The 16,162-nt window shown below is 36.8% G+C and overlaps 2 protein-coding genes across 6 annotated transcripts in view; one reads left to right on the plus strand and one right to left on the minus strand.

Annotated features, from left to right (window-relative positions):
* Positions 1 to 6,763, plus strand: part of THOC1 (THO complex 1) — a 31,071-nt gene extending 24,308 nt beyond the window's left edge. For all 4 annotated transcript variants that reach the window (XM_006097383.3, XM_023761162.1, XM_023761164.1 and 1 more), the window contains 4 exons: positions 2,013 to 2,096; positions 5,071 to 5,218; positions 5,941 to 6,016; positions 6,367 to 6,763. In XM_006097383.3, the coding sequence (XP_006097445.1) occupies positions 2,013 to 2,096; positions 5,071 to 5,218; positions 5,941 to 6,016; positions 6,367 to 6,662 (604 nt within the window). In that variant the 3' untranslated portion in view covers positions 6,663 to 6,763. The remainder of the gene's footprint in view (positions 1 to 2,012; positions 2,097 to 5,070; positions 5,219 to 5,940; positions 6,017 to 6,366) is intronic.
* Positions 6,764 to 8,968: 2,205 nt separating this feature from the next.
* Positions 8,969 to 16,162, minus strand: part of USP14 (ubiquitin specific peptidase 14) — a 41,652-nt gene continuing 34,458 nt past the window's right edge. The window contains exons 13-16 of one of the 2 annotated variants that reach the window (XM_006097384.3): positions 15,624 to 15,752; positions 11,046 to 11,106; positions 10,571 to 10,678; positions 8,969 to 9,694 (exon numbers count right to left, since the gene is read on the minus strand). In XM_006097384.3, the coding sequence (XP_006097446.1) occupies positions 9,543 to 9,694; positions 10,571 to 10,678; positions 11,046 to 11,106; positions 15,624 to 15,752 (450 nt within the window). In that variant the 3' untranslated portion in view covers positions 8,969 to 9,542. The remainder of the gene's footprint in view (positions 9,695 to 10,570; positions 10,679 to 11,045; positions 11,107 to 15,623; positions 15,753 to 16,162) is intronic. The other variant, XM_006097385.3, reaches the window with a different exon arrangement.

Below are 16,162 nucleotides of genomic sequence, written 5' to 3' on the forward strand. Positions count from 1 at the left end.
TTCTAATAGAAGGAGGAAATAATAAGAGAATGGGAAAGAAGCAGTAATCAAGGACATGACAGAATTTTTGTTTCAGGACCAAGAATTAGCATAAATTCTCAGGTTCATGTGGTACAGATTTAAGTGGGATAAACACAATAAATCCTTATCTCTACGCATTGTAATAAAGTCACCAGAGAGAAAAACCAGACCGCCTTCAAAGGAGCAAAAAATCAGGCTGATGGCAGACTTCAAGACCAAAAGGAACCACAGACAGTGGAATAACTTCAAGGTGTTGAAAGCATGGACTCCGAATTCTGTATAATAAGTTAAAGAGTGGGTCGGTTAGTCAAGAGAGAAAGTTACTTTCAGATTAAAACTGAGAATCTGTCATCAGCAGTCTTTAAAAACCTGTCAGAAAGAAGTTTAACCCCAAAACAATGTGAAGTTGCAAGGATTGCTATGCAAAGACATTAGTAAATATGATTAAGTCTCATCAGATTCATTGTATAAAGCAGTAATATTACTAATTGGGGGTATTTTAAAAAGGTGGAACTAACATACTTGATGAAAAGTGACCTTAATATAAGGAGTGATCGGGTAAGGGAGGCCAGGGGATTGTCAAGGGCGGGGGGACACACACACACATATGTAATACCCTTTGTAATACTTTTAGCAATAAAAAAAATATATATATAAGGAGTGATCAGAATGAATGTTACAGGTGAAGATAGAGATAATAACTAGACTTCAAGTAAAGCATGCTTGCTAAGTATGTAAAAGAAACAAGTTGAGGAAAAAGTAAATATAGAAAATTCAAGCAAATAAAATATAAATCAGGTTTGTAGGCAGGTACAAGCTGAATTCCATTAATTGAAAATTTGAAAAGATTCAAAACAACGTATACTTAATTTTTTTTTTTTTTAAAGCAGCACATGAATGATAAACACCAAGTTCTAAAGAATGGCTACCTCTGGGGGGAGAAGATGAGATGAAGGAGGGGTGCATGGGCACTCTCAACTGTATTTGTAGCATTTGAAAGTCTTAAAGCAGATGAGGCAAAAACCTGCAGTGTTCATTACAAAACTAGCAAATGGTTTCAAACATTGATGAATGATGTTCTGGTTGGAATTTTAGTGTGAACCCTGCTTTATCTAGTGTGATGTGTAGAAGAGGGATGGTAAACTCACAAGCAACCTTACAGGCCTTTAATGTTCACCAGTTACAGGGCATGTTACATTCTAGTAAGTCATTAGATTTTATGCTTGGTTTTTCTTCAGAGAGCTCATTTTTCTCATTTTAGTAAAAAGATGTCTTCTGATCAGATCCTTAGATCTTATTTGACTCTGTCTCAAGTTTTTATTTCTGAAGACAAATTCAAGAAGATGCAATTAAAAACCAGCCATGTGCCCTAGCTGCTTTGGCTCAGTAGATAAGAGCGTTGGCCTGCGGACTGAAGGGTCAGGGGCTCAATTCGGGTCAAGGGCACATGCCCGGGTTGTGGGCTCAATCCCCAGTAGGGGGCATGTAGGAGGCAGCCGATCAATGATTCTCTTTCATCATTGATGTTTCTGTCTCCCTCTCCCTCTCTGAAATCAATAAAAAAAATTTTTTAAAAAAGCCATGTTACCATGGCAGCAATCTAAAAAGCTCAAAGTTCTTGAAATCTTAGTATGTCTGGTTATTTTCGGTTTAATTCTGGTTTAAAGGGAAAACATCCATGTGTGGACATAATGTGAAAATTTCCTGCTTGCTGGAGAAATTCAAATGCTAGTAAACCCCTGGCTGCCCTCTGTGACTAGTAACATCAGCGTACATTATTGTATGATACAGTGTGTGTCACATTTCATAATACAGTGTTTCACTACATAGTACATAGTGGGTAAAGGCCACACTGCCCTCTTTTTTGTCCCGAGAAGTTTAACTTGTTTTGAGTCATTTATCTCCTTAAAATTTTGATTTCCTAAATAATCTAACTGTAAGTCAAGTGTGAATAACATTAGAATCCTCACTAGTTATTTTTTAACATCCAGAGAATATATGCCAACTTTGGAGGAATTCTTTGAAGAAGCCATTGAACAGGCAGACCCGGAAAGCATGGTTGAAAATGAATATAAGTAAGTAATGTTTCTCATGAGCTAATTTTCTCCAATTCTTTTCCTTAGGAATTTTATGTATACTAGAATGCTAATAAGGGAGACAGTTGATAGAGTGGTACTTTTCCTCTTAGGTGAGTTTATGTACCAAGCTCACATTATGACACATCTGATTTCAATGACCATTCCCATCAACTTAACATCAAGATTATTTCAAAAAAAATCAGAAAAATCCCTCTTGAACCTACATCTCTCTCCAAATATCATCTATTTTCCCTGTTTCCCTTCAGATCAGTCAGGCATACCTCATTTTATTGACTTCACTTTATTACACTTCACAAATGTCAGGTTTTTTACAAATTGAAGGCAAAATCCTAAAAAAAAATTACAACTCACTTTATTGCAGTACTCACTATTGCAGTGGTCTGGAACCAAACCCACAGTATCTGCAAGGTGAGAGGTATGCTTGTATCTCCCAACAATTCTTGATAATTGCTGCCTTCATTTCCCCACCTCCCATTGTCCTCAGCCCATTCCTGTCGGGCTGTCTCTGGCTGTCATATAGCTCTTATCAAGGTCACTTTTCTTTTTTTTAACCCCTCAGCAGAATTCCCTAGTTGATTTGTCTTGTTAGATAACATTTTCTTCTCTCAACAGCCATCTAACTATAGCTCCCACTGTTATCGTTTTGTCTAATTGATTTTCAGTCTCCATTGCTGGCTCCCCAATCCTCTGCCTAACTTAAAATTTTGGAGTAGCTTCAGGACTCAGTCTCAGGTTCTTCAACTAAATCCACAGCTCCATGATTTTGAATAGGCCTTATTGCACTGACTTAAGGGCTAGAGCCCTCTTGTCAAACTGCTTAGGTTCCAATCCTGGGACTCTACCACTTAACTTGCTAGGCTACGAGGACTAATTAAACCCTTCTGTTTGTTTCCTTGTCTATTAATAGGAATAGTACCCATTTCACAGGGTTATTCTGAGGATTAAGATGATTTACTTTGAATCGTGCATGACGTAGTTAGCACTGCAAAAAGAATGCTATGACCAATTCTGGACAATTTTCCATGCATTAGCCAGTGATCTTTAAATTCACAAGTCAAATCTGTTGCTACCTATTAAAATTAAGATGAAGCCCTACCTGGTTTGGCTCAGTGGATAGAGCGTCAGCCTGCGGACTGAAGGGTCCCAGGTTCGATTCTGGTCAAGGGCACATGCCTAGGTTGCGGGCTTGATCCCCAGTAGGGGACGTGCAGGAGGCAGCCAATCAATGATTCTCTCTCATTGATGTTTCTCTCTCTCTCTTTCCCTCTCTGAAATCAATACAGATATATTTAAAAATAAATAAATAAAATTAAGATGAAGTCTTACTAACAAGCCTCCTTTATCTGATTTGCACCTTTCTACCTCTCCAGTCACATCTTCTTTATTTTCTCTCTGCTCAAACCATACAAGCCCTGTTTCCATTCAACTCAAAAGATACTTCCACCTCAGGACCTTTGTACTTGATGTTCATTTGCTTGAAACTTCCCTCATGGCAATCCCATGGCTTGCTCTCTCACTTAAACTCTCATCTTAAATACTGAGCAGTTTTCCCTGACCAAGTCTTCTCCTTTCCCTCTTAATGCAGCCCTGTTAACATTTATTTCATAGTACATATCACCATCTGAAATTGTCATTTTTTTCTCATCCTTACCACTACCTAAAATTGTCTTAACCCTTGTATTTACCAATAATGATGCTTCGGAACAGATTCATTTACTATGTCAGTTACTTCCTAAGCACTTACCTTATATAACTCTTTAGGTAGAAATTGTTGTTTCAGCTAGTAAATGGCAAAGCCAGGAAAATCACTGTGACCTCAGGGGCCCTGATCTCCATGACTCCTGAGTGCCCAGCTCAACAAGTATTTGTTGAATGAATATTGATTTATTATTGTTAGGTAAGACTAGGTAGAGTGATAGCCCTCTAAGATTAGTTTAAGAATCTGGGTGATACGGATCTCTAGAGAATAATTTTGTATGTATAATTGACAGAATGCTTAAAAGATTCAAATTATCTAAACAGAAATGTGTCCGAGAAAAGGTTAACTATTTTGGCAAAGCCTCATAGCATGATGTTAACTTGGTAAGGGTCCCCACTGTCTAGAAGTAGTTTTGCAGGTGCCAGCATGCCTCAAAGGTAATGAGGCTCCAAGTAAACGAGGTTGCTACTCAACAGCTTGGGGAGGGAGGGTATTTCCGACTTGCAAAAAACTCATAAATGTTGGGGGGGGAATTGTGCTCTGGATTCTTCTGCAGCTTGCCTGTTTCAGGAACACTGTCTTTAGCATTTCCCTGAGGTTTCCATTTCTTACCTTACTGGATACCACCTATTACCACTTTGCTTCCTTACGGAACAGTTCATGGGTTGGTTCTATTCTTGGCATCATTGCTTACTCTCTTGACTATTGGATATTTCCCTTTTCATTTTGGAGCCATTTTTATCCCATCAGGTTGGTTCTGAGCAAATTAAAGTTTAGGCATTGTATAAATAGGAAACCAAGCATTGATTAAATTAATGATTGGAACTTAGTGTTGAACTTATGTTCTGGAACTCACACCTATAGGTGGCATTATGCTGGCGGATATCAACTCACTAAAACATGTTGAACCTATTATGAATTCATTTTCCCCCCTAAGTAACTAGATTGTTTCTGTCCTGCATATACAACATCTAGCCAGTACTGCACATATTGACTTTTTTAAATTAAGTAAAATGCATACAAACTTTTTAAATGTGCTTGCTGGCGTGACCTCCCTCTTCAGACTCTGTTGGTTTCTAATATAAGTGACCTGCACACTGAGGTTCTTTGGGAATACGATCAGAGTGAAAAGAATGGTGCCTTCAGCTACTTATCTTAGAGTTACAGAGTTTCACCTGGTGAGTTACATTAACTAGAAGGGAATATAGAAATAAATGACTATAAAGTTATAAGACCAACATCTTTTTATAGGGCTGTGAACAATTCAAATTATGGTTGGAGAGCCCTGAGACTGTTAGCACGGAGAAGCCCTCACTTCTTCCAGCCAACCAACCAGCAGTTCAAAAGTTTGCCAGAATATCTTGAAAACATGGTAATAAAGCTAGCAAAGGAATTACCAGTAAGTATTATAAATCTATTTTTTTCATTTCCTTTAGTTGATGTTATTTTCTTTAAAACTGCTATCGTTTGAACAGAGCTGAATTTAGAGTTGTGGGGAAAAATCCACCAACTTCCATGTTTTAGAATGAAGAGAAATGCATTTGAGGATACATTTCATAGGAAATACATAACACGTGTATAACTTAATCTAAGTCTATAATACTTCTGGAGAAACTGTTATCGTTTTTCCTGTTTGTTGGTGCATTATATTCAAAGACAGGGTAGTAGTAGGCAACTTGGCCTTACTACTCTGGCTCTCCTTTTCAATACAATTTTCTCATTGTATTACTACAATATGATACTAATAACTATGTGCATAAAAGCTAATAAAATCACTCAAAAAATTTTAAGGACATAGGTGCTCAACCCTGGTCTTCCTTAGACTATTGTTACTATATGCTAGGTATGTGAAAATCATTTTAACATCTTTTACTGACTCCCTTCTTCCCAGGTTGGGGGAGTAAGGGGAGTCTTTCCAACTTTCAGATCTTCCCCATCCACTCCTTCTCCAGGTTAACACTGTTCTTCTACTTGTCATATCTAACATTCACATTTAACACCCTCAGGGGTAAAGTTCTGGGTCCTATACTTGGAATGTCACAGTCAGCTTATCTAAACAAATGAATCCCAAGTTACTTTAGAAGTTGGCATTCTTTTAAACATTCTCCTTACTCATTTTAGCCTCCTTCTGAAGAAATAAAAACAGGTGAGGATGAAGATGAGGAAGATAATGATGCTTTACTGAAGGAAAATGAAAGTAAGAATTGAATTTTCTTGGCTATTTTACAAAGATTGTGGTTCTTTGTTGAGAGGTACGTTATTTAATTTGATCTACTTCTCAACTTCTACCATGTATCTCAGCTGCTTCTTATAGTAAGGAATTTAAAGCACTGCTTGACAATAACTTAAAATTGATTTCCTAATGGTCATAAGAACAGTATTCAATCCATGGAAAAATATAAAAAGGAACTGTTTTACTTTCAAAATAAAGGTTATTAAAGGGGATTAATATTTCGGTGGCCCCATATCTTCCCATTTCTGTTGTATACTTTGAATTGTAGATGTCCTCATACTTGGTACATAATTTACATTTCTTGTGTTTTCTAGGCCCTGATGCTCGCCGAGACAAACCTGTAACAGGGGAACAAATAGAGATATTTGCCAACAAATTGGGTGAACAATGGAAGATTCTGGCTCCCTACTTGGAAATGAAAGACTCGGATATTAGACAGATTGAGTGTGATAGTGAAGACATGAAGATGAGAGCTAGGCAGTTACTAGTTGCCTGGCAAGATCAAGAGGGAGTCCATGCAACGCCTGAGAATCTGATTAATGCACTGAATAAGTCTGGATTAAGTGACCTTGCAGAAAGTCTAACTAATGACAATGAGACAAATAGTTAGCTTTTTTTTTTTTTTATTAAAACTGTGATAAGATTTTGTTACCAAGCAGCATTTGTTAAGAGGTCCACTGGTTTTGGTAAACAATAAACATTTTTATAACAGTTGTACAGTTGGCTGGTATTCCAAGAACAAAACACACATTGGCTCTTGATAACTGACCTCAGTCAGGTCTTGGGAGGAGGGAGTAGGAGGTTGGAAAAATGGCCAAAGTGACATGACCTTAAGGTCACAATATATTTTTGTTAAATGTGTTAAGTCAGTGAGTGATATTTAGAGGCATGGTGTTTCTTAAAATACACTATGCCAAATTAGTTTCTGCATGCCGTTAGCAGTTAGGAAATTTAACTTGCTATTCTGAAAATCCCAAAATAAGACTTTCTGAATCCATATGGCTGCTCTAGTTTCATGCTTTAAAACAGAGGATCAGCAAACAATGGTCCGTTTACCACTTGGTTTTATAAGTAAAATTTAATCACACATCCATACTGATTTTTTAGGTTTTGTCTATGGCTTCTTTCCTGCTACAACAGCAAATTAAGTAGTTGCAACAAAAAAGTTATATTCTGCAAAGCTTAAAGTATTTACTATCTGGCTCACTACAGAAAATGTTTGCTGACCCCCAACTTTTAAAAGAAATGGGGTGAAGTCTAAAACCTAGTTCCTTTAGCCTTATAAAAATTAACCTCTCAAGTCATTAAAATAGGGATGCATTGCTCAGGGATTGTTGTGAAATTCAAATGAGATGTCTGTGAAAGCACCCTGTAAACAGCAAAGCACTAGGTAGGTAGTAATGGTTGGAGACAGAACTACCTCTTTTTCCTGTCCCCACATAAGCATTATCCTTTAGGGGTCTAAGATTGTTACCATTGTTTTGAATCCAGAACAACAACTACTAAATGCACATTATACAATAAATGTTCTTGCTCGGGCTTAACTTCACTAGCTAGTCCAACAGTATACAGCACAGCTCTAGTATCAAAAGGGCGTCGTGTTAGTGGCACAGCATATAAGGCACACTCAGGAGTCAAGACCTTTTCTTGCTTACTCTCAAAGACCCTACATGCAAGGCTGAACTCTAAAACAGCCTTATTAGTTTAAAACAACATTGGTATAAGTCTAATTTCTTATACTTAAAATATCTTTGGAATAATGCTTTTTGGATCAAATAAAATGAAATAAAGTTTTTTTTATAATGACAAGGAATTACAATTTAAAAATTCTAATTCTATAGAAGGTTTATATACTTTGTTCTAAATCTACCTCACCTGATCTCTAGTAGCTACAGCATCCTGCAAATCAGAAAAAAATTAAATTTTAATTGCTAAATTATGTCCTCAAAATTGTTCAGGCCAAATATAACAGTGAATAAAAACACTGCAGAATTACAAGCAGCATACCAATATATAAAAAACATCACAATTCTTATGGTCTCATTTTCCCCATCCTATTCTGCACCCTCCCTCAAAGGAAGTACTGATTGCCAATAATTCAAGTAATTAGAGATTAGCTGAAGAAGCTATATACAAATAAAGTTTCCCTGAAATACTTATTTTATGTCCTCTAGAGTTCTCACAAACTCAAAAATAGCCACTATTCTTAAGGAATCTACTGGTTATCAGTGCTGTCTGTGCTCTGCAGAGCATTAAAACGAGAGTAAGCAAAGATGAGATTTCATGATAATCCCCAAAACTTAATTATAAATACCCAACTCAAAATCAGAGGCAAATTTGGTAATAATCTATCCTTTCTCTAACAATCAAGGCTCCTAAGACAAAGATGAGGAACTGACTAATTAGAATATATTAAACCTATATTGAAATACCTCATACTCTTGGTATTCCAACCACCACTAGAAAAATCATTGATATTAAGCTGTGAAATAGACATTAAGATTTTTGGGAACTGACAGAAGTATAAAAATAACTGAGCCAAAGGACAGATCTGACTGATAAATGCTGCATTCAGCATCCAAAAAACTCCATTGCTCTTACAACTTTGTATTTCTTTTTAAACAATATAATACTAACAGGCAAAGATAACGTTTTTAAATGGATGCTTAACAGCAGAGTAAAACTAACCATCAGGGTTAACATATTGGAACTTCAGCCAACTCAACAGACAAGACTTGAGGTCAAAAACTGTTAATCCCTCTTTTTCTTTTTTTTATTAAATATCCCTATTTTCTAAAAATAAGCAACCAGAGCCTGTCAACATCCTTTAAAGGTTGATTACTACAAAGCCATTGCAGAGTTAAATGTACAAACCATAGTACATCAGAGAGACAGTAATAAATGTATAATCAAATGTACTATTGATCACAATTTATTTTAAAGTCATGAAAAGCCAGCAACAATCAGGCTGGACAAATACTTGATTGTATCCATGTTTCCATGGGCTATGTGGACAGCAGCACTGAGAGCACAATGAGAGCAACACTTACTTCCTTTCCATCTTCCTGGAAGAATTTGTTAGATAAGGCAAAGGAAATTACCTGTGGTTTGAACCATGCAAGAACAACAAAACAGTAATAGGTGTGCAATAAACATTTCATTGCTGAATATTGAGCTGAAAAAGGCAGGGAAAATTATCACAGAAGATAATGGTTGAAAGGCATTTCAACTCAGAATTTTAAAAAATTAATGCAAGAAATAAGCTTTTAAAAAATTTCTTCCTGTCACCTTTATACAGAGCAGCACAGTCCAAAGGCTTCTCTTTTCTGCAATATTTTATGTTGACACACAGAGTGGTCTGCTTCTGCCCTTTGTTCCATATGAGGGAAAACAAAACCACTTATATATCTTCCTCTAAAGCTCTGGATTATAGAAATGATCAACAAATAACATTTATTTCACACCTAAGCATAAATAGCTAAAATGAAGATTACTGTTCACTTTCCTCTTCCATTATTTCAACTCTGCGAGGCCCATAGAGTAAAACATAAGCTATATGCCAGTCTCCACCACCAGAAAGCCGCAAGATATCTTCTGGTGTCACAATGCTGACCTTATCATCATCAAACTTAATCCATTCATCTAAAGAACGAGAGGAAAATGAAATTAAAATCATTCACAATTTTTTCAGAGTTCCATTTCAAAAAAGGTACTTTACGCACAGCAGTATTCCATCTACCATAGCAACAGTTCTCAAAGCATGATCCAGGGACTACTCAGGTTCAAAACCATTTCAGGAGTTCCATGAAGGTTACAACTATTCTCATAACACTACTAAAGCATTAAGTACCTTTCCCCCCTCATTCTCTCAAGTGTACTTTGGAATTTTCCTGAGGCTACACAACGTATGATAAAGCAAAAGACAATGCAGAAATAATTAGGAGAATCTAGCTGTCTCCTATTAAAGACTTATAAAAATGTAAATCAATACCATTTCTTGCCACTTTTTTTTGTTTGGGAAAAAATTGGGATTTTCATTTTTTAAATATTATTTATGTAATTGGTTTATTACTGTCAGTTTTGAATGAATAAATTTACTTCTCAGTTTTAATTTCTATTATAAAGAAACAATCCTCATAAACAAAATGGGAAGGTTCTCAATATAAGAGTGTAAAAGGCCCTAACCGGTTTGGCTCAGCGGATAGAGCGTCGGCCTGGGGACTGAAGGGTCCCAGGTTCGATTCCAGTCAAGGGCATGTACCTGGGTTGCGGGCACATCCCCAGTAGGGGGTGTGCAAGAGGCAGCTGAATCGATGTTTCTCTCTCATCGATGTTTCTAACTATCTCTCTCCCTCTCCCTTCCTCTCTGTAAAAAATCAATAAAATATATTTTTTTTAAAAAAAGAGTGTAAAAGGATTCTGAAACCGAAAAGTTTGAGAACCACTGTTATAAAATTTATATTAAACAAACTATTAAAATAGTATGTAACAACTGAAAAAAAAAAAAAGAATCTTTACCTTCTTTTCTTTTCACCCATGATACATAATGACCTGAAGAGCTAGACCTTCCCTGATGTGTTAACACTGCTTGTAAATCATAGTATCCACAATTATTGGAGCCAATGTCTAAAGGAAGATATAAATTCAATATTAGACAAATAAACAGACATGTGCTTTCTAAAACCAAATAACAAGCAAGAACTATGTTTTGAAGTTTAGCCTAGAGAAGCACTATTCTATTAGAATCCAGTAAGATACTATCCAAAATTAAGGCTTCATGAAAGATGTTTTAAGAAGTATCATTCATAGAAGTTTATGCTAAAAAGAGTGATTTTTACTGTATGTCATATTGAGATAAATTAGATTTCAAGAACCCTGACTTTTTTTAAAGCATGATAACTAAAAAAAAGAGTTATGTGACTAGACAGTAATCTTACCTTAAAACACACACACACACACACACACACCACAATTGAAATAAAGATTCACTTACCATCAGCAAAAGAAAAGGGTTCATACTTAACGTCTTTCTGGGGACTACTCTTTTTGTCACTCTGAAGGGAAAAAAATGTTTAATTTTAGACCATGATATCAGAAATAAAATTTTCATTCTCAATGAGAGTACGTTTCCCCAGTATCTGAAAGTAGCGTGCCTATGAAATCTTTCAAAAGCCAAACTGGCATATATAAAGCGAAGAGTATCCCCTGCTTTCAGAAAGTTCACATTATTCCACTTCACTTTTACAAAAAGCAAAAGACCTACGTAAGTATGGTAATGGCTTTTTTCCTAAAAGCAAAATTCCTCTTCAGATTTCTTTCAGTATGCTAAAATGGGTAGGTCTTTCATAAAAGTGAAGTTGCATAACGAGAACTTGTGGAAAGTGGTGAATACCTATATTCATTTCCACGAATATTTACTGTCCACTTATATGCGGTTTGTAACACAGTTCAAACCAGCACTGTTCAGTGTCAACTGGTGGCTGGGAATGTGTATGCAGAGGACCAACTTAAGTTACACATGAGGCAAAACAAAGACAAAATCTAGTCTGCCTTACAAATTACTAAAATGATATAACTACAGTTAACATAAAATTGGAAACCCAAAGGTCCTACATTTTAAAATAAAATCTTGTATGTATTAATAACAGACCCTCTGACTATAGGATCAATGTTAAACCACTAAAGCTAGAGAGTGTACCAGTGAATATAGTAATACAGATGAACAGTGCTCTAGGGTAGTAAAGGAAAACCCAATTTTATAATTTTATTTTACCAAAATACTATCAAACCATGTAAGTGGGAAAAAAAGAAAAGAAAAAGCTGCCTCAAAATAACAGAAGTTAAATTACTGCAATTAATATTCAATCTATTGAGCCAAGGTCACCTGCCACTTTGGCCCAAATAAACAAATATTTAATTCAGCAAATATTTACCTATATTAAAAGAAGCATGATTTACTACTTTAGACAAGGATCTTTAAAGTGGAAACTTCCTGCATCAACCCATTTCCATGTGCAATACAAAAAAATTAAACAACCTATATAGGCATAGGAGCACAAAATTCTTGAAAACTCTAATAGAAATGAAGACAATGCAAGCAGTTTAAATATAACTAGAGTAACAAGAAATCAAAGGACACTACAACAAAAAAGTACAATTAGGCCAACCATTCCTTTTCATATACAGCTGACCCTTGAATAACATGGGTTTGAATTGTGCAGGTCCACTTATATGCAGTTTGTTTTCAATTGGCTCACACAGTTCAAACGAGCACTGTTCAGTGTCAACTGGTGGATGGGAATGTGTATGCAGAGGACCAACTTAAGTTACACATGCATTTTTTACTATACTCCTAACCTCCACATTGGTTCAAGAGTCAACTGTATATAATGTAATACCTACAGCAACCCAAAAAAAGCTATGCAAAGAAATACATTTTAAATATATCATACATAAATCAATCTAGAATTCTAAAAAAATGTTCAGTCCCTGGCCAATGTTGCTCAGTTGGTTGGGAGTCATCCATGCACCAATAGTTGCTGGTTCGATTCCCAGTCAGGGCACATCCCGGGTTGCAGGCTCGATAACCTGTAGGGGGTATGCAGGAGGCAACTGATCCATGCTTCTCTCTCTCTCTCTCTCTCTCTCTCTCTCTCTCTCCCCTCCCCCTTCCTCTCTAAAGATCAATTAAAAATCTTAAAAAGAAAATGTGCATGTAATCTATAAGACAAGACAAAAATGAGAATACTGAAGAAAATATAAAATAGATTTAAACACTAACATACCAATAATAACAAATGTAAATTATTGTACATAAAAGGGGTTAACAAAGTAGATTAAAAACATGATCCAACTATACACGATCAATAAGATCTATAGGAAACTCTTCAAATATAACAGTATGGGAAACTTTAAAGTAAAAGAATAAAAAAAAGATCATGCAAACAGTAACAAAAAGAAAGCAGCAGTGGCAATATTAATCAGATAAAGTAGAGTTCAGAGCAAAAAAAAAAAAAAAAACTACGAGGGACAGAGAGGAATATTGCATAATGAAAGGTTCACTCCACCAAGATGACAAAAAAAAATCCTAAATGTATATGCACCAATTAACAGCGCTATAAAACATGCAAAGCAAAAGCTGACAGAACTGCCGAAACCGGTTTGGCTCAGTGAATAGAGCGTCAGACTGCGGACTGAAAGGTTCCAGGTTCGATTCCGGTCAAGGGCATGTACCTGGGTTGTGGGCACATCCCCAGTAGGAGATGTGCAGGAGGCGGCTGATCAATGTTTCTCTCTCATCGATGTTCTAACTCTCTATCTCTCTCTCTCTCCCTTCCTCTCTGTAAAAAAAAAAAAAAATCAATAAAATATATTTTTTAAAAAAAGCTGACAGAACTGAATAGGGAAACACACAATTGCACAATTTTAGTTGAGGACTTCACTGCTCCACAGTCAACAACTGATAGAACTAGACAGAAAAACAGCCAGGTTACAAAAAACCGCAACAACACCATTAACCAACTGGATCTAACCAGTATCTATAGAACGCTCCACTCAACAACAGAATGCACATTCTTTTCAAGTGTCCAAGCTGGATCACATCCTGAAGCATCTAATGCAAACCTCAACACATTCTTAAAAATGTAAATATCACAAGTATGTTCTTCACTACAATGGAATCAAACTAGAATCTATAATAGATAGAAAATTTTTCTAACATCTAGAAAGTCAACAAGATAGTTCTAAATAATTCAAGATCAAAGAGAAGTCTGAAGGGCAATACATGAAAAAAAATACAAGGAACAGAATGAAAATGAAAGTACAATATAATGAAATTTGAAGGACATATTGAAAGCACTGCTGAGAGAGAATTTTATAGCCCTAAATGCTTATGTTAGAAAATAGAGAAAAGTTTGAAATAAAAACTAAGCTCCCCTACCTTAAGAATAAGAGCAAAATAAACACAAAGCAAGCAGAAGAAAGGAGTGTAAGAGTAGAAATTCATTAAATTAGGCCAAGAAAGATCTTTCAGAGAAGAAGGGAGAGAGAGAGATAAAAACATCAATGATGAGAGAGAACCACTAATTGGCTGCCTCCTGCATGCCCCATACTAGGGATTGAGCACGCAACCCGGGCTTGTGCTCTGACTAGGAATTGAACTGTGACTTCCTTCACGGTGTGGCTGGGTGATTGAGGTTGACACTCAACCACCAAGTCACACCGGCTGGGTGAATTTAAAATTTGACATATTACAATATCACACTGACAATCTTTATTAACAGGAAATATCTTTTTCATTTTGGAAAAAAAAATCAAATATATAGTAACTCAGGTATACTTTATATAAACCCAAAATAACAATCTGTTAAATATAAAGTTGATATGGTTATAATTTTAGCAGTAACAAGCATATCAGCAGCAGTTAGTTTTCTCAGTGGGCATAAATGAGTCAATCAATATTTTATACCACCACTTCGACACACAAAAATGGAGATAATTCCATGCCTTGCAAGGAAAATAATAAAATACTCTGAAAATCTAGGCAAGGTTTTCTATATATGCTGTAAGGAGATATATAAAAAAGAAATATAAGCTGCAGTTTATAGGAGAAAAGAAATTAAGCTTATCTATATATATAAAACCCTAATATGCAAATAGACCGAATGGCAGAACAACCGAACAACCAGTCTCTATGACGTGCACTGGCCACCAGGGGGGTGCGTGTGAAACATGGCAGGCGTCAGCAGCAGGTGGCAGGGCACGGAACATGGTGGGCGTCAGCCGCAGCGGGATGGTGGAGCAGGTGAGCGGGGGTGCCAGACCAAGGTGGGGCGCCAGTCACTATCATCGGGGCAAACCTCTGGTGGTTACTGAAAATTCTTTGCGCCTCCCACCCAGCGCTCACACCCACTGCTGGCGCTGGTCCCACTCGCACCCACAGTTGATGCTGGAGCCGCTGCTCGTACCCACTGCCAGCGCCCAGCACCGGTCCCGATCCCTTGGTGCCGTCAGCGGGTGGAAGAGGCGACTGCTGGCTCCAATCCCCCTTGAGGGCTTCTCCGCCTCCCCCTTCTCCTGAGGGGCAATCGGGGCAGCAGCCGCCACTCGAACCTGCTGATGGTGCCGGCCCCGCTCGCACCCATTGCTGGTGCAGGTCCCAATCACTCCACGCCGCCAGCAGGTGCGAGCGGGGCTGGCAGTGGCTGAAGCGGGGCCACCGGCAGACAGGGGACCGGGGGCCACTGCAGGAGGAGTCGAGCAGGGGCAGGAAGGAGGGGCCGAGACCTGCCCCTGTGCCCACTGCAGCCTTGTGGCCCACAATTCCTTTCAGGATGCACGAATTCGTGCACTGGGCCCGTAGTTCTACTATAAAGAACACTTTACCATAACTAAAGTTCTTTTTCATATGCTTAAATACACCTAAAACTTTAAAGGCTTTCACCAATATATGTGGGATTTGTATATGAGCTAAATAAAATACAGGCTCATCCATTTCTACAATAAATAACAATACAAAGTAATTGTTGAAGATTAAAATATTAAGATTAAAAAATCAGCAATAAGAACCTACTGTCTTTGTCTGCTGATTCACTTTTTTATCTTCTAGATCCTTGAATTTTGATCGAAAAGAGATCATTTTCTCTTGAAGTTCTGGTGTACATAGTTCATACACATCCAACATGAGAGGAAATTTAACATCCTATATACAAATCAAAAAGAAAAAAAATGTGTAGACAGACTTACCAAGGTAGTTATTTAAAATATCTATCACACTTTTAAAGTAGTGCTTTCATAATTCAAATAAAGTTGAAAATAAAATCTGTAAAAACTACTTGGAAATCTTTGCAGTTAGAAACATCATAGTGCTTATTTTCAATCTGGTAGTAACTTCAAGGTAAGATAAATTTTAAACTTTTTTTCCATTAAACATTTTAACCCATGAAACTGACCACAGAGGAGTTACCAAATTTCATATAACAAAGAAGCATTTTAGAAATATTAAACCAGTTGTTGTGAAAATAACAGAGATCATCAGAGGAGTCAATTTACAAATGGGATCACTTCTGCCTATAATTTGAAATACAATTTCACATAGAAACAATAGTGATA

Source organism: Myotis lucifugus, unplaced genomic scaffold (assembly GCF_000147115.1).
Source record: "Myotis lucifugus unplaced genomic scaffold, Myoluc2.0 scaffold_200, whole genome shotgun sequence".
NCBI lineage: Eukaryota > Metazoa > Chordata > Mammalia > Chiroptera > Vespertilionidae > Myotis > Myotis lucifugus.